The sequence below is a fragment of the Schistocerca serialis genome, chromosome 7 (assembly GCF_023864345.2).
Source record: "Schistocerca serialis cubense isolate TAMUIC-IGC-003099 chromosome 7, iqSchSeri2.2, whole genome shotgun sequence".
In the NCBI taxonomy this organism is placed as follows: domain Eukaryota; kingdom Metazoa; phylum Arthropoda; class Insecta; order Orthoptera; family Acrididae; genus Schistocerca; species Schistocerca serialis.
In genome coordinates, this window is record NC_064644.1 from 574,412,597 (window position 1) to 574,431,581 (window position 18,985).

Below are 18,985 nucleotides of genomic sequence, written 5' to 3' on the forward strand. Positions count from 1 at the left end.
CAAAATTCTTTCATTTGGGGCACAACAACCAGCCACAATGGGGTATCCAGAATTGTTAGGTTTGCAGATTTTTGAGAGCATGCAGAAGGTGGGTGTATGGAGTATCATAGTGATGCAGAGGGAAATGGATTCAGGGGAGATGTTTTGAGAAGGGACTCAAGCTTTAAACAGGTATTGTAGTGTGTGTTGGACTTTCGGGATAGGATCACTCTGGCAGAGTTTATTGGTAGTGGAGCCAGATAATTTGTAGAGAGTTTCTGCCAGGTAGTCACTGGCATTCATAAAACCAGTGGTGGAACCTTTGTCTGGAGGTAGGATGATTAGATGAGGATTTCTTTTAATTTTGTGTATGGCTATTCTTTCTTCTACTGAAAGGTTGGTATTCTGAGAAAGGGACCTGGGGAAGGATGGTGAGGCTAAATTGGAGGTAAGGAATTTCTGGAAGGTGCCCAGTGGGTGGTTAGGCGGGAGGGAGAGGGGGGGCAGGATCACACTTGGATGGTGATATGAACTGGAAAAGGAAGGGTTCATTGTTGGAGTTAGGAATGTTTCTGTTGGAGGCATTGGCACCAGAGAAGTACTTCCATTGCAGGGATCAAGAGAAGAAGAGTTGGTCTTTGACAAGTCCAGCAAGGGTAAATTTGGGTGAAGAGCTAAAGATGAGTTTTTTTGATATGGCTGAAACTTCTGTGGAGCTGAGGGTTTGGTAGAAAGTTTAACAATAGTGTTACAGTGGAGGAGATGTTTTCATTTGTCCATTGTTTGGACAAATTACGACACCAGATAGCAAGACAATTGATCTCCTTGAGTTTCTTACTGAAGTGCCAGGCTCACGGAGTTGTTCCCAAATTTGTAAGGTTGGTTCATTTAACCAACAACTTTGCAGTAAATAGAATTTTCATAGAGCTGGTTCTGCTGTTATCAGAGAAAGAATTCGTTTTACTCATTGGAAGTTGGACATTGTTTCTGAACACCTGTATCATCTGCATTTGAAGACAGCAGCTGTTTCATCTCCTGACTCATGAGACTGGATTGATGACACGACATGGGCTTGGTCTGACTGGGTTTGTGAAGTGGCTACAAAAGACAGGTTGCCAAGTATAGCTGATTATACTAGCCTTCTCAGGTGGACTCTGTTCTTTGACATCCTGTCATAAATTTGATGGATAAGGATCTGGATGAAGCTACGATATCTGTTGTAAGTAAAAGGCTAAATTTTGCCCCTACTCAAAAGACTTTGCCGATCATCATCTTTCATCAGTGCCACCTCTCTCAGAATTCAGCTGAAGAAACCAGACGTGAAAACTCTTTTCCAAAGGCCACACCCTAAGTCCTACACCCAAATTTGTGATTGCTGGACTAGTCGAAGTCCTACTCTCCTTCTCCCAATTGCTACAGTGGAAGCACTTTTTTTCTGCAATCCCTCCAACCAAAAACACCATAATTCCAACAATGAACTCTTCCGCTTGTAGCTCATACCACCATCCAATTATGATGCTTGTCCCCTCCCACCTAACCACTTGCTGATTACCTTTCAGGAGTTCCTTACCTCCAACTTATCCTCACCATTCTTCCCCAGGTCCCCTTCCTGAGAACACCAACCTTTCAGTAGAAGAAAGAATAACCATACACAGCCTCAAAATAAATCATGACCTAATCATCCTACAAGAAGGCAAAAGTTCCACCACTGTTATGAATGCTAGTGACTACTTAGCAGAAGACCCTTGCCAATTATCTGACTCTGCCAGAATGATCCCATCCCAGAAGTCCAACACAATCTACAATTCCTGCTTAAAGCCTTAGGCCCTTCCCAGAACTTCTCCCCTGGATCCATTTCCCTATTCACCCCTATGACACCCCACACACCCACCTTCTACATGCTCCACAAAATCCACAAACACAATAACCCTGGCGCCCCGTTGTGGCTGGTTAATATGCCCCCACTGAAAGAGTTTTGGTCTTCAGTGACCAACATCTCCAACCATCTATCCACAATCTAGCCACCTACACCAAAGACAACAATCAATTTACTGACTATCCATCATCGCCACCCCTTTACCTCCTGGAATCCTACTTGTCACTGTTGATGCCACCTCCATATGCACCTACATCCATCATGCTCATTGTCTTACTGCTATTGAACACTATCTTTCACAGTGTCCTTCAGGCGCATTCCTCATAAACCTTACCAACTTTGTTCTGACCTACAACTACTTCTCATTTGAAGGGTAACTATACAAACGAATCTCTGACCCAGCCATGGGCACCCACATGGTACACTCCTATGATAGTCATCTAGAGGAGACCTTGCTAGCCTTCCAGAACGCCAAACCCCTAGTATGGTTCAGGTTAATTGATGATATCTTCATGACTCAGGACCAAGACACCCTATCTTTGTTCTTTCACTGCCTCTGTACCTTCCTCCCATCCTCCTCACACAGCCCTCCTCAATCCAGTGTGTCACATTCCCAGATGTTGACCTCCTCATCTCTAATGGCCCCATCCGCACTTCTGTCCACATTAAAGAGACCATCCACCAACATTACTGACATTTCAACAGCTGTCATACATTTCACACAAAAAAATCCATCCCATTCAGTCTGACCACCCAAGGATGGTGTATCTGCAGTGACAAGAACTCCCTTGCTCAATATGCTGAATGTCTCACCTAGGCATTTACGGACAGGTGCTATCCCCCATTCCTAGTCCACAAACAGATCTCCTGTGCCATTTCCTCTCACATCCTCAATCCTCCCACCACACAAAAGAACCAGGCACAAAGGAGTGTCCCTTTTGTCACCCAGTAACAACTGAACCATATCCTTCACCAGGGCTTTGATTACCTACCATCATGTCCTAAAATGTGTGTCATCTTGCCAGTGGTACTTCCCATCCATCCTAAAGTGGTGTTCCATTGCCCGCCCAACATCCACAACATCACAGTCCATCCCTATGCCACTCCCTATCCCAACCCCTTGCCACAAGGATCAGATCCCCGTGGAACACCTAGGTGCAAGACCTGCCCAATCTACCCACCCCGTACTGTCACAGCTATATCCTTCCCCATCAGGATCTGGGCCAAGTGTGAAAGAGGTCATGTCATTTACCAGCTCTGCTGCAACCATTGACTGAGCAAGGTGGTACAGTGATAAGCACACTGGACTTGCATTTGGGAGGACATTGTTCCAAACTCACGTCTGGCCATCCGGATTTAGGTTTTCCATGATATCCCTAAATCACGTGAGGCAAATGCTGGGATGATTCCTTTGAAAGTGCATGGCTAATTTCCTTCCCCATCCTTGACACCACCTGAGTTTGTGCTCCATCTCTAATGACCTCGATGTCTTTGGGAAGTTAAACCCAGTCTTCCTTCCATCCTTCAGCAATCATTGCACAGCTTTTTCTACGGATATGACTATCAACCAGCTGTTCACCAGGATGGATGGCCACTGCCAAACTGTGGCCAAGAGCAAAGTAGACCACCCTGTTGCACAACATGCAGCTGAGCGTAAAATACTTGATTTCAATGGCTGCTTCACTACCTGAGCCATCTGGATACTTTCCTCCACCACCAGATTTTCTGAACTGTGCAGGTGAGAATTATGGAACGTATTCTCTGCTCCCATAATCATCTGTGCTTCAACCTATGGTAACATACTGCCCCACATCCTCCACCCAACAGTTTCCACCCCATCAGTCCTATCAGCCCTGCACCATTCTCTTCTTTCACTCTCTTTGTTTGCTGCCCTCTGCCAACACATCCACATATCTTTCCCCACTCCTCATCTTTTTCACTCCATTTTTCTTCTCATCCCTGCCCCACAAACCTCCTGACACTGTATGTTGGCGTTCTAGTCCCCATACATTCCTCCAGACAGGATTTGTCTCTCTCCCCACCCATACACTACCATCCCTTCCCCTTCCCTTACCCCCTCCAGATTGCTGCTTGCATCCCTTTGATTGTTGCATTCTGGTTCAAGATGCTGGAGTTCACAGTCATGTGTGCATGAGGCATGGTTGCTTGTGTATATGAATGGTGTGTGTTTGTTTATTGCTTATGAAGGTTGTGGCTAAAAGCTTTATGTAAGTGTCTTTTGATTGTTCCTGCCTGCAACCTAATAAATCTTCTTTACAGTTTAACAGTCTCTCAGCCAATCTCAAGAGCTCAGTAACTTTAGTAATGTAATCATTTTATCTATAATGTTGTGTTGTTTAAATACTTATTGTGCTTAATATCGTCTTTTGTTCAAATTGTAATTTCAGCCTTAAGGAACAAGTTTGATGTACAACATTGTATGCAAGTGGTTTGTGTCTTCGCTTATAATGTTTGGCTATCTAAGAACCAGTGTCCCTTTCAGACATTAATCAGTTGTTTCCTGAAGTTGGCCCAGTAAGCCAAAAGTAGTTTGAAATAAATGAAACTCAGTAGAACATAAACAGTTTACTTATTATTTAACCTTAAATAGTTATCCATGAGTTATCACACTCCAATGATCATGCCTTCCATCCCCTACACACTTTTCTCTGTAGGTCTTCTGTCACTCCATCTATCCATTTGATTCATGGTTGACCCCATCTCATTTGTCCCTTTGAATTTCCATCTAACATCTTTTCAGTTACTTATATGTCATTCATCCATGCCATGTAACCTGCCAATTTCAATCTGGCTGGTTTCACAGTTTTTCTAAAAGGTGGATCTTTGTATACAACATATTGCTCATGATTGTACTTCTTCTTCAGCATTGATTTTCACAGGTTGGGCCAATGATCCTTCAAAGTATCTTTCTCTCAAAAGTGGTTAGCATTCTTTCATTTTTTGATGTAAGTGACCAAGTTTATGGCGCATATCTGAACACAATTATGTGTTTTATAAATCATTAATGTGTTGATAACAAGTCTACAGTCTTGAGGAAATAGCTTTTTTAAAGCAAAGTAGGCTCTGTTGGCTGCAATTAATCACAGTTTAATTTCATAAGAGATATCGTTTGAGTGGATGACTGTCAATCCATGATATTTAAACTTCTCAACCCTCTCAAAAATATAATCATTCAAGTGTTATTGAGAGAGGCATGTTCTTCTTGCATACTTTCTCAGCAGCCATGTATTTTGCTTTTTGTTGGTTGATATTCAGTCCCATATTCATGCTGGCCTGCTTGAGTCCAATGAACATTTTCTCCATTGCCCACCTAGTTTCTGCACCTATATCTGTTTCATTACCATAAGCTAGAATTGCACTGATTTATAAAAATTCATTCCCCTGATCAACACATTTTCATCTTTCATTACCTTCTCCAGTGCAACATTGCCTTACACCATCTTGCATATTTAGTGGATTTCATGCCATTGCTCCTCCTCTCGTACTACTCTGTTCCTCACTGATTTTTGTTCTCACAATCCTAACAATTTTCAAGGACTTCCTGGTTCAGTGAAAGCATGGTACAGTTGCTCTCTGTCTATGCTCTCATATGTTGATTTTTAGTCAATGAAAAGCTGATGCATGCCAATTCCGAATCCAGTTGGTTTTTTTTTAAACTGCTTTAGGGTGAAGAACTATTATTGATTTCTCTGGGAGAAATCCACACTGATATGAGCAATTTCATCTCTGAACAATTGGGAGGGTATGGCCAAGTATGTTGGAGAATACTTTATTTCCAAAGTTTATTAGTGTATCCAGAATGAGATCTTTACTCTGCAGCGGAGTGTGTGCTGATATGAAACTTCCTGGCAGATTAGTGTAATTTGTCAACAGCTGTCACACTTCAACATTATTCATTTCTTATATATAGGGTGTATAATTCCTTCTCTCCACTGATGGGGAATTTTCTCCTTCCTCCTATACTGAAATGACTAGTTTTGGGAGAGTCTGTGCTAACTGTCCACATCTTATTTGAACAGTTCCATTGAAATATTATCTATTCTGGGTGACTTATTTTTCTTTAATTTCTTCAAAGCAGTTCTCTTCTCTTCCGAAGCTGATGGACCAGGATTTTTATCTGAGTCATTTAATCCATGCACATCTATGGGATCTCTTGGTATCATTCTGAAGTTGAGGAGTTTATCAAAATGTCAGTACCATTTCTCACAGGTCTCCTCTCCTAACTTATGATTTTCTCTGTTTCATCCTTTAGTGAGCTAGTATTTCCACTGGACAGTTTTTGGCAGCATTTACCTCCCTATAAAATTTCCTTGACTCATTCTGATTCCTCAGAAGCTCCATTCTTTGGTGATTGCTTTCATTCACTCTCTCTCTTTTCGTTGACAGATCTTCTTTTCAGTGCTCTTCTTCTCTTTAGGAACTTCCACTGTTGCTCTTGTACAGTTTGATTGTAATGTTCTTCTGTAGGTCACATTATGTCCCTGTCTTACTATCTCATACTCAGTATGAAACCATGGAGATCTTATGTACCTTGTTTCAGTTGCCAACTTTTCATTGGCTGACATCTGCATACATTTTTTATCATTTCCCATCTATTCTCGATGTTGCCATTCTCTTCAGCCCTTCTATGTTCCTGTGATACTATTTCCTGGTATTGCTCTTTAATTGCAGAAGGTTCTTGAGCTTTTACATTATATTTCTGTTTGTTGGTTCAGGTTCATTCACATGCATTGGAGATTCTAGTTCTCACTTATGCCTATACCAAAAAGTGGTCCAAATCTACATTTTGGCCTCTGAGGCTTCTCTCATCCAAGAAGTCCAACTTATGTCTTGTGTCAATCAACACATGATTAACCTGGTTAACAATGTCCCTACTGACTGACTTCCATTGTATATCTTCATGTGAGAACAGTGAGGAACCCACAACCACATTTCGGGATGCTGTGAATAATATGAGCCCTGTCCCATTATCGTTCCTTCTGGTGTGTTTGTAGGGTCCAATTGTTTGTGTAAATACCTGTTAACTTGCCACTGAACATATAGATCATTCATGACTATTTTTACATCGTGTTCTTTCCAGAAGTTCATAAAAAATGTCCCTTTCCTCTTCCTCAGCTTGGTTGGTTGGTGCATGGATATTGTTTATAGAATAATTGGAAAATGCACCCTATATTCTGAGTGTTGATAGCTTAGGACTGATAGATGTGAACCAAATCACAATGTGCTTAACCCTAGAACTGCCAGAACACATTGTCTACCTAGAACTGCCGATGCAGTCATTTTGACTGCTATATGAAAATTATTATTTTTGTTCTCATTATTATCATTTCAAATGTGTATTTCAGGTTCATAAGATTAAAAGAAGAAGAATTATATAAATTTTCTCAAAATTAATGTTTTTTCCATTTATTATAAACAATAATGTGTTTTTAGGAATGTTTTATCTAATTAAGAAATACAGTTTTTATTTCAAATTCTTTTAGTAAAGAAGCTGACATATTTATTGTGTACTCATTATTATAAAATTACTGTAATATTTTATGTAGTCCACTTATAATCATGAAATCTGTTTGCCAAATCCACATACCATAACATATTTGTAAAACACTGCCTGACTTTTTCTTGTTTATTTGCACTCACTGGTGTGAATTACATATCTTTAGTAGCAAGAAATACATACCAATAATTAGATATGTCCTCTGAACAAGAACCACACACTTGCTGTTGGTGCTTTTTGCAGATATAACTTGTCTTATTCCTACACTTCTTCATTTGACCTTGTCTCCTCATTTTATTTCCTTTCACCGAGTTTCCAGATCCAGCTTCTGTTTCCACCAAGTTACTTTTTGAGTCCATGTACCCCATACATAGCTACTCTGGTAGCTTCAGGATATGATTCTGATGAGTGATCTTCATCCCTGTTACTTTCCTGAGAAGATCCATGAATTGATAGCTGCCACATCAAGAATATTATAAAATACATCAACTGTCCATCTACGAGTACCAGCTCGAACAGTGTATTTTCTTGCCATTTGATCCACCACATAAACACCACATTTTGTATTGTTGTAGACATCTATTGTTTATGGACTTTTTTTTAGACCTGTTTGAAGTCCAACTTCTGAGTACAGAGTGCTATACAGAAGCACAGTCTTGTTTCGTTTGCCCTTAAATACAGTAAGAGTGCCACAGGAATGTTTGAAGAGGTCTGAGTCATAAAGATTAGCCTTCTTTGCCTTCACAGCATTAGGGATTTCTCTTCTGCATCATCTAATTGTTTCAACAATGCTAGTACATTAGTTTCATAGTCATGTTTTGCACTTTCATCTGAAGTGGCTTCATCAACGTCATTACAATACTTACAGGAAGGGTCAGGTCATGTGATCTGTCATTTCCTACATAAGGGAACCCGTTATCTTCATTGAGTGTTCCAGTGGCCACTTGAATTTTTGGTTTTAGCTAATGATTTTGTGAAGTTTTGTTGGTATTGCTATTAGTTGTGGTTTAATAGTATTAATACAAGTAATAGCTTACTTCGTAGAGAGAGAATTTTGAGACCACTATTATTAGTTTTGTAAATAGTTCTACTGGTGTAAGTGAACTTAGGTAATGTAGACGTATAGATTTTACCATGAGTGAGAAGTGTGGGCTCTGTCGTAGGTTTGTGAGTGGTGGGTTGTGGGATTTGTTCAAAGTATTTTCATTTGGGGGAATGTAGTGGGGAAGCCAGTGGACATTCTAATGAGATCCTATCCTGGGAATGCAGAATCTGTCGCATAACCAAGTTGATAGAGGAGCAGGAGTGTAAGATCTGTGCTCTTCAGGTGCAGTTACAAACCACAAAGGAGGAACTATATAGTTTGAGGAGGGTGAAGGCTGCTGGGGAATGGAAACTGGTAGTTGGCAAGAAGGCAGCAAGGAGGAGGAGGTATTCAGACAGCTATACTTTGTGTATATGCAATAGATTTGACCAAGTGTCAGAGTTGAGTGGAGAGGAGCCTCTTGTAGCTATAGTTGTAGAGAACATGCAGCAGTCCTCAGCAGTTAGGAGGCCTAGATCAGCTGCAAAGTCTAACAGAAAGAAGAAGTTTCTGCTGCTAGGTAGTTTGCACGGTAGAGGTGTGGGCCAGCAGTTGCAGGAAGTGTTGGGGAATGAGTACCAGGTCACCAGCATTGTGAAGCCTAGTGCAGGGTTGGCTCAGGTGACTGACAGCATAAGGGATTTATGTAGGAATGTTATGAAGTATGATCAGGTAGTGATAGTGGGTGGAGCAAGGAACAGTCTTGTAGGGACAGGGAATATGATATAGGTGGTGACCTGGTAAAGATAGCTACTCAAACTGGTGGCACTAATGTGCATTTCGTGCAACTGTTTCAGCATCATGATCGGCCTCATCTTAATGCATCTGTTAGGCATGTTAACACAGGGCTGGAGAGGGCACTTGTGGCAGAGGGCATGGGACACATTTCAGTGGTGCCAGTTAAGTCTATCAGTAGATCGGGTTTCACTAGGCATGGCCTGCACCTCAATAGGTATGGGAAGGGGAGGCTGACAAAGCTTATAGGTGACAGTGTAGTGTGGGTGATGGTGGGATCATTCATGGAAAAATTCCTGTAGTGTTAGAGCTACAACTTTTTTAGATTGAAGTCAGCTGATAGGTATACCTGCTTAAAGGAAGCCCCTCTAACTAAGGGCTCACTTTTAGAGGATGTCATGTTTCCAAGTAGAGTAGGAATTGGCATGTTTCATAAAAATATATGAGGTATTAGAGATAAGGTTAGTGAACTGGTTATAGATGTTGGCTCTGAAATTATTGGTATAATGGAGCACCACTTAAATTCAGAGGCTTCCTATACCAGGATACAGATTAGCTAGCTGTCTTTCAAGGAGTTCCTTGAGGAGTGGGGGAGTGGCTATGTACATAAAAAACAGTATTCCATTTGAGTCCATAGAGCTATCAAGGCACTGCAAAGAACAGATATTTGAATGTTGTAAAGGGGCAGTTGAATTTAGTAAAACTAAACTTCTAGTTGCTGTTGTTTATAGGTCCCCTAACTCTGACTTCAGAGCATTTCTGCTCAAGCTAGAGAGGGTTCTTGATTCATGTTATAGGAAGTACCAGAAATTACTTATATGTGGTGACTTATGTATAAATTTTGTATATGATGGTTCAAGGAAAATGGTGTTGGTAGATCTCCTAAATTAATATGATCTGATGCAAACTGTGGTTTTTCCAACTAGGGTGCAGGGGACAGTAGCACAGCCATAGACAATATTTTTATTCATTCTTCATTACTAGATGGGCATTCTGATAGTAAAAGGGTGAATGGCCTTTCAGACCATGATGCACAAATTTTAACACTAAAACGTTTTGTACACAAACAAATGTCACATATAATTACAAACTATGTAGGTAAGTTAATCCAACAGCAATAGAGAGTTTTTTAAACCTTGTCAAGGAACAAGAGTGGCAAGATGCAAGATGTTTACAGTGCCAATAACATAGATGACAAATATAATTGTTTCCTTAACACATTTCAAAAATGGTTCAAATGGCTCTGAGCACTATGGGACTTAACATCTGAGGTCATCAATCCCCTAGACTTAGAACTACTTAAGCCTAACTAACCTAAGACATCACACACATCCATGCCCGAGGCAGGATTCGAACCTGTGACTGTAGCAGCAGCGCAATTCCGGACTGAAGCACCTAGAACCACTCGGCCACAATGGCTGGCTCCTTAACACATTTCTCATGCTTTTTGAGAGTTGCTTTCCATTAGAACATTCTAAACAGGGTAATATCAGTAAAAGGCAGTCGGGGTGGCTGACTTGTGGGATAAGGATATCATGTAGAACAAAGCAGGAATTATATCAAAATGTTAAAAGTGGTCACAATCAAGCTACAGTAACCCATTACAAACAGTATTGTAGGGTGCTTAAAAACATTATTAGGAAGGAAAAGAGTATGTGGTATGCAAATAGAATAGCCAATTCACAAGATAAAATTAAAAGCATGTGGTCAGTTGTGAAGAAGTGTCTGGTCAGCAGTACAGGGTTGGCAGTCAGTTCGTAGTAAAAATATTTCTGTTACTGATAAATCAGATATATGTACAGTACTTAACAATCATTTTCTGAGCATTACTGGTGAAGTAAATAAAAATTGATTTTCTACTGGAAGTCATATAACTCTCCTGGCAAATGCCTTTCTGAGATTGATGTGTGAAATATTCCTCTGTGATACAGACAAGGGGAGATTGAGTCAATAATTAAATCTTTGAAGACTAAGGACTCTCATGGATATGATGGAGTGCCTAGCAGAATATTAAAGTACTGTGCTGCACATGTTAGCCCTGTATTTAGCCATATTTGTAATTTTTTCTTTAGGAATGGTCAGTTCCTTGAGCGATTAAAGGACTTAGTAGTAAAGCTGCTTTGTAAAAAGGGAGAAAGGGATAATGTAGACAATTTTAGACCTATTTCTATGCCATCAGTGTTTGCTTAAGTTATTGAGAAGGCTGGGTATGTAAAGATAATTGATCATTTTATATCACACGATTTGCTATTAAATGTACAGTTTGACCTTAGAAGTTGTTTAACAACTGAAAATGTTATATTATTTTTTCTCTGTGAGGTACTGGATGGGTTAAACAAAATGTTTTGAATGCTATGCATATTTTTTGATTTAATTAAGGTGTTTGATTGTGTTTATCACAAAATATTGCTCCAGAAGCTGGACCATTACGGAATATGGGGAGTAGCTCACAATTGGTTCACCTCTTACTTTAGCAACAGACAGCAAAAGGTCATTATTCACAGTGTTGAGAATGGCTGTGATGTGGGGCCTGAGTGGGGTATGGTCAAGTGGGGGGTGCTCCAGGGATCAGTGTTGGGTCATTCCTGTTCTTTATTTATACAAATGATATGCCCTCTAGTATTACAGGTAACTCTAAAATATTTCTGTTTGCTGATGACACTAGCTTGGCAGTAAAGGATGTTGTGTGCAACATTGGCTCAGTTTCAAATAGTGCAGTTCATGACATAAGTTCATGGCTTGTAGAAAATAAACTAACGCTAAATTGCAGTGGGACTCAGTGTTTACGGTTTCTAACACACAATGTAACAAAACCTGACGTTTTTTAATTTCACAGAACGGGCATATCACTAGTGAAACTGAACAGTTCAAATTTCTAGGTGTTCATATAGATAGTAACCTGTTGTGGAAAGCCCATGTTCAGGATCTTGTTCAAAGACTTAATGCTGCCGTTTTTACTATTCGAGTGGTATCTGAAGTGAGTGATGGTTCAACACAAAAATTAGTCTACTTTGCTTATTTTAATTCGCTTATGTCATATGGTATTATATTTTGGGGTAACTCTTCCCATTCTAAAAGATATTTTTGGCTCAGAAATGGGCACTTCAGGCAATAAGTGGTGTAAGTTTACAAACCTCTTGTTGACCCCTGTTCACGAGTCTGGGTATTTTGACATTAGCCTCTCAATATACGTATTCCTTACTGTTGTTTCTTGTTTACAGCTGCTTTCACTCAGTTAATACTCAGCAGAAATCAAACTTGCATTTGGATCGGACTTCCTTAACTCTTGTGCAGAAAAGTGTGCAGTACACTGCATCCATTTTCAATAACGTACCAGTAGAATTCAAAAATCTTAGCAGTAATCCACACGCTTTCAAATCTAAACTGAAGAGTTTCCTCATGGGTTACTCCTTCTATTCTGTCGAGGAGTTCCTTGAAAAATTAAGATGATTCTTGTTACATTGTTGATTGCCTTTACTTAAACTTAAGGCTTGACTGTTTTCTGGTTCATAAACATTTTATTTTTATCTGTTATTACTTTTATGTTGTAATTTCATGTATTGACACATTCCACGACCTTGGAGTTTTGCTCCTCAGTTTGGTCCTATGATACTAGACGTGAAAATAATAATAAAAAATAAGCCAAAATTTTGTACCAAATTTATCTAGTTTGTTTGGCATATACTGTAAAAATGGACGTGTTGTTTTGCTTGAAAAAGCTGTTCATCAACAGTTAGGTTTTCATCTGTAATATAGGTCAAATGGCAATTTTCAATGAATTTGTTCCAAACTTTTGATACTAAAGGGAATTTATCTGTCTTCAAACATGTTGATCTTTTGTTTCTAATGTCAAAGCGCAAAAATCTTAGAATTACTTGAAAGCAGTTTCTCCCCATAGTATCACTGAAGATAGGGTGGCCCCACTTTTTAGACCACAGTTCATCAAGTTCAGTACTATTGTCTCCAAGAACACCATGGGCATTCAATAATGCAATAAAGGCCTCCAGTTTCTCCAAACTTACACTCCACAATTCATTTCCTAGAACATGTTCTGCCTCCATTTCCATACAGTGTTTTATGTCTTTTGGTACTGATTCATCAATAAACAGATGCCATGCTCTCACTCCACTGGCATCAGAAACACCATTTTGAATATGGTCTAGGTCCTGGATTTTCTCTCGTGATGTTATAACTCGCCAGTCTGCCAGATGTGGTCTTTCCAAACACTGCTACAGTCCTCTCCGTGATGCCATCAGTACCCAACAACATATCACGTGGTTTTGGGAGACATGCGTTGATCTGTTCCTTCGGATATCTTGTTTTATGTGATACATTTTCTGCTGCTGTAATAGCTAGAACTTCAAGCTAGAAGTGTCTGCTCAGAGTAACTGTCATCTCAATCCTGAATTTTATATGAAAGTTGAATTTTGACATGTAAATAATGCATTTTGTAATTATTACTAACCTGGCTGAACAACGTTTTCAGAATAATCTGAATCACTGCTTCCAGAGTGATCATTTGGTTGGCAGTAATCTTTGTCCACATCTTTTCTTGGGTCTTCTGCATCTAGGTCATATTCTGCTTCAGACTTATCATCTGGAATATCATGTAAGAGAGCGAACAATTCTGCATCAGTAAGCAATGGAGATCTGCGAACCGTGATTACTACGTTGCTACAAGCTAATGAATGACAATATGACTGGAGATGGAGAGACAAACAATGGACATAAGTAAATTAGAAGAGTTTCATTATTGTGCATATTATTGCTGTTTAGAGGCTGATTGTTAACAGATTGTGTGGTGTCACCGCCAGACACCACACTTGCTAGGTGGTAGCCTTTAAATCGGCCGCGGTCCATTAGTATACGTCGGACCCGCGTGTCACCACTATCAGTGATTGCAGAGTGGGCGCCGCCACACGGCAGGTCTAGTCTAGAGAGAGACTCCCCAGTACTCGCCCCAGTTGTACAGCCGACTTTGCTAGCGATGGTTCACTGACTACAGACGCTCTCATTTGCAGAGAAGACACTTTAGCATAGCCTTCAGCTACGTCATTTGCTACGACCTATCAAGGCGCCATATTCAGTTACTATGTCTTCTGAACAGATAATATTGTGACTCGTGTACCGTCAAGACTAACGTTCATCATTAATGGATTAAAGTTCAGTATGAAACTAATTACGTCCGCGTTCTGAATTCTAATTCCTTGTCACGTTCCAGACCTCACGTCAGTATAGTCCTTCCCTCCTCACGCCAGCCTGCGTGAGCTAAAACGCGCGCATTTCGGCCTCCTCTCGTAACACGGTGTTGGCTCTTCTGCCAAAACTACAGATCTAATCTCAACCAAAGGAAGGAGGACATGTTGTAAGACATTTTATTACAATAATCAATACAGCAGTCAAAATACTGCTCTTGCAGTTCTAAGTATACTTGTTAACAATGTCCTCGTTAACTTGTTTTTCAAAAAATAGATACATTTAGTATGGGTGATTCTGACCTTCAACCTGGAAAAATCACTGAAGCTCATTGCAATATAACAAAAAATGCAGTTAAAATAATATTTTGAAAACATGTTGTGGTCATTTTGATCACTCTGGAGGTTCTAGTGTTAAGCTGATGTTAATCACAAATCCTGTATGAAGTTCAGGTTTCTCCACATTACAGCTATGGAACATGTTGTTTTCTCACTTTTCTAGGGTTCTGCTTCTCATCTGCCTTACTTACTGTGGAGCTATCAGTTTCAATGTTTGATCTAGTACCATCTTATGTCGTCCTGGGGGATACAGAGATCTCACTTTCCCAATTCCAATATATAAGTCTGCCTTTCACTTTATACTTCTGCTCTTTCTTCCATGACTTGTTTTTCCATTATTATTGTTCTTTTCCTGGCATGTTTGTTAACACTTATCAATCCAGCTTCATTTTGTTGCAGTTTTGCAATTTGAGTTCTTTTTAATTTTTAGTCAGGACCTTCTCCCTTAGCCTTTCGGGAGCCAACCGTACATACTACAAGGCCGCAGTGTCTTCACCAGAGCTCTGTCAGCCACATCTGGGCCTTGACAGTTCGGAGCCAAATGCAGTCAACACCGTACACCATCTTACCATGTAGTCCCCTGTTTTGTGCAATTGACCATCTCCCATGATGTGGATGAAGGGCTGGACTTAAGGGAGGCCCACTGGTTATGCTGTACCAACTGTCTTACCACACCTAATACATCGGTTCTTGCCAATTCACCAAAGTTAGCAACATGGATGACCACCTGAAAGCACAGGTTGGTGTTGGCTCAGGGACAAGTCAAGTGTGAAGTGACATCCAATTGAAAGACTTTCACCACGCCATTGAACCATATGACATTATTGTTACTGGCTATGCTATAGTCACATAAGCCACAGTGTGTGCTTTTGACAAGTTACTCACTGTAATGATTTGAATATAATGAAAAACAGTCAACTTTTTATAAATTAATAATCAATAAAAATATATTTTATATTGAAAAAATAAGATTTCCGTTTCTACAAAGCTGACCTTGTCAAGTCCCATAACATTTTGCAGTCCAGTGCACAAGATGCCCAGCAGCATTTATCATATTGGGAAAGCCTGAAATAACACAGTTAGAATGATGTTTAATACTACTCTTTGTTTACTTACTTCATATAAAGGAGTGAACATGAGTCAGAATTTTTTATATCTATTATCAACAGGATTTTGAAAATGATCAGCGTCTCAAGAACCTTACAATTGAGTTTCTTGATGATATCATCTACAGTCCAAATCTACTACCTGCTGAGCATAAAGCAGCTTCTCAGCTTCTGAGACTTATAACAAAAGAAGAACCTGAAAGTAGTAAGGTGGATCTTGATCTGCTGCTTGCACCTCCTATGGTAAGTATGTGTGCTTGAAATATCATTTTATTGATTAGAAAGTCAATTCTGTTAATGTGTAAATAATTTAGTAAATAATTTAGAACTAAAAGTAACGTCTAGCTGAGTAATAGAGGTGATGAGTCGTCAATAGGCATGCAGACAAGACTGAAAGCATCCCCAGCTTTTGGGCGAACACTTTTTCGAGCTGGAGTCAACACGCGCACACACACACACACACACACACACACACACACACACACACACACACTGTGTGTCTGGTGAAACAGGTAACAGCGGAAAGAAGGCGGGGAGCAGGAGTGAGAGAAGGTTGGAGAAGGGTAGCTGATGGAACAGAGTGTGCGTGTCAGGTTGGTAGCAGGTGGACATCTGGGGATGTTTTTCCTACATGAAAAATGATAAATGCGAGGTTTCATAGAAAACGTGGGCTTTTTCCCAAGTCCTACCACTTAGGGGTACAATGTGCATGACAACTGGCTGTAGCCATGGAGTGAATGCACATTGTATGGAAAGAGCATTTCACCCTCAATAGGAAGAACTGGCGGACACATCCAGAGGGCAAGGAAGCTGGCAGGCAAGAGAGTGACCCACTGTTGTGGCTGCTACCTCACTGACCCTCTCTCATACCTCACATGATGGCACCCAGCCCTCCCATTCATAGTGAGTGAAAACCATTGGCTGCTAAGGTGATATGATATGTCTGAGACTTGGCCATAGGGTGGTAACAAGTTAGAAAGATGGTAGTTGGCCATAGTGTGGTAATGGTAGTAGGTTGACACATGGATTATATTAGACTATTGCCGACAGGGCTGAACCAAGGTCCATGCATTGTCAAAACAACAGGGGGCAATTTAAGAATATGAGATAGATACAAATATAGAAGAAGGTGATGTCTCTCACTCAGCAATACCATGGTGGCATCTCTAGCTCAGCATAATACCATGACCAGGGCCAAACCAAGGTCTATGCATTCTCGGAACAACACGAGGGCACAGAGGGGTGGTAGTTCCTTCTAGAAATAGTGTCAGTTCAGCTCTTTACCCTAGTGTTAGGTGATAAAATAGGACACATGTAGTAATTGGTATGTGGACAAGACTAAAGGTCATTGAGATACAAGGTAGCATGTGTTTGATGATCTTTGCTAATTACCAGGGTGTCATTGGTTTCCCAGAGTATGTGTTTTGCAGTTGTAGGCCAGGTAACTGGGAATGGTTGTAATCAGTTGCAGTTGCCACAGGTCATCATCAGGATTTCCTTCCAGTGAGCTGGGTAGGAACTTGGTGACTGATGTGGTCCCATTGGTTTCTGTCCTGGTATAGCTTTTCCCTCTCCACTACGTCCCATGTTACTCCTCTCCTCTTGAGATCTTCCTTAACCTGGTCTGTCCATCTCTTTCTAGGCAGCCCAATTGGTCTTCTTCCTGGCACTTCCATCTCCAGATACTCGTGCGGAGTTCGAGTCAGGTGCATTCTCTTCACATTACCGAATCACTTCAGTCTCAAAGCTGTCATCCTCTCCTTAGCAGTCAGTCACCTGCAGGTCTTCCTGGCTCTGTCTCTCCTAATCTTTTTGTAGAGCTGACCTAGGAACTTATTTAACATGCTTGTATTTGACTCTCTTCTCTCTTATTTATGACACAGGCCTCTAGACTATACATCAAGATTGGCAGGAGATAAGTTTTATACAGGGTCTGTTTGGCTCTTAGAGGGACTTCCTTTTCCCAGATTAGATTTCGTACTTGGTGGAAGAAGCTAGATCCTTTTGTTATTCTGTTTAATACTTCTAGTTTGGAACTTCCATTGTGTGATATGATGCTTCCTAGATAATTGAAGCTTTCCACACATTCAACCTTCACCCCCTCCAGTATGATGTTACAAGGTGTGGGCGTCTTGCTCATCTTCATTGCCACTGTCTTGTTCCTAATCTAGTCTACTTTGAACCTCCATTTCTGTCTCTTCCCAAGTGGCGATGTCATCAGCAAAAACAAAAGCACTGAGATCTTCATTTTTCTTCCTCCTTGATTTCTTTCATGATTGTGTCCATAAGTGTAATGAAGAGTAAAGGGGAGAGTGAACTGCCTTGCTGAACACCTCTCTTTGTCTTAAGCTATTTTGATCTTCCACCTCCTACTTATACACTGCTCTCACAACCATCGTACACCATCTGGAGTTTTTTAATTAATAAATCAGGAAGATTATGTTTTCTCAAGCATTCCCATATTTTATCCCTTGGTACACTGTTATATGCTTTTTCCAAATCCATGGATACTACTATCATGTCCTTTCCTTTTTCCCAATACTTCTCCATTAACTGATGGAGGGAGAAAACAAGGTCTATTGTTCCCCTATTACTTCTGAACCCATGCGGTTGTTCCTGTAATTGGTGTTCTAGAATTTTCTGCAATCTTTTTACTATGACCTTCTCCATTATCTTAAGGCAGTGTGATAACAGTGTGATTCCTCGGTAGTTGGTGCATTTCTTTCTACCACTTTTCTTGAACAATGGTATTATAATTCCTTTCTTCCATTCATCCGGCACTTTGTTTTCTTTCCATATCACCCCCAGCACCCAGTGTAACCATTGTATTCCATGGATTCCTGCGGCTTTAATCACATCCACTGTCAGCTCATCTACTCCATCCGCCTTTCCACTTTTCCTCTGTTTCAGACAATTCTCTGTTTCTAACCGAGAGATTGGATCCTGCTCCTCCTCTAATTCAATGACTTTGGTGTTACTTTCTTGTGCACCTTCCTCTTTCAGTAATATTTCAAAATAATTCTTCATCTCTTCTCTGATACCTTCCGTGTCCCTGTTAATACCCCCATCACCTGTTTCAATCACTTTTATGTCTTCCCTATCAAATCTTTTACTTGTCAATGACCCATATAGCAGTTTTCGGTTCCCGTTGCT

General features: G+C 40.4%; 1 protein-coding gene across 1 annotated transcript in view; it reads left to right on the forward strand.

The window, feature by feature from the left end:
- LOC126413258 (ras-specific guanine nucleotide-releasing factor 2-like) overlaps positions 1-18,985 on the forward strand; it is a 1,992,910-nt gene that overhangs the window by 1,720,054 nt on the left and 253,871 nt on the right. The window contains 1 exon segment of the mRNA XM_050083160.1: positions 15,896-16,075. Coding sequence (XP_049939117.1) covers positions 15,896-16,075 — 180 coding nt within the window.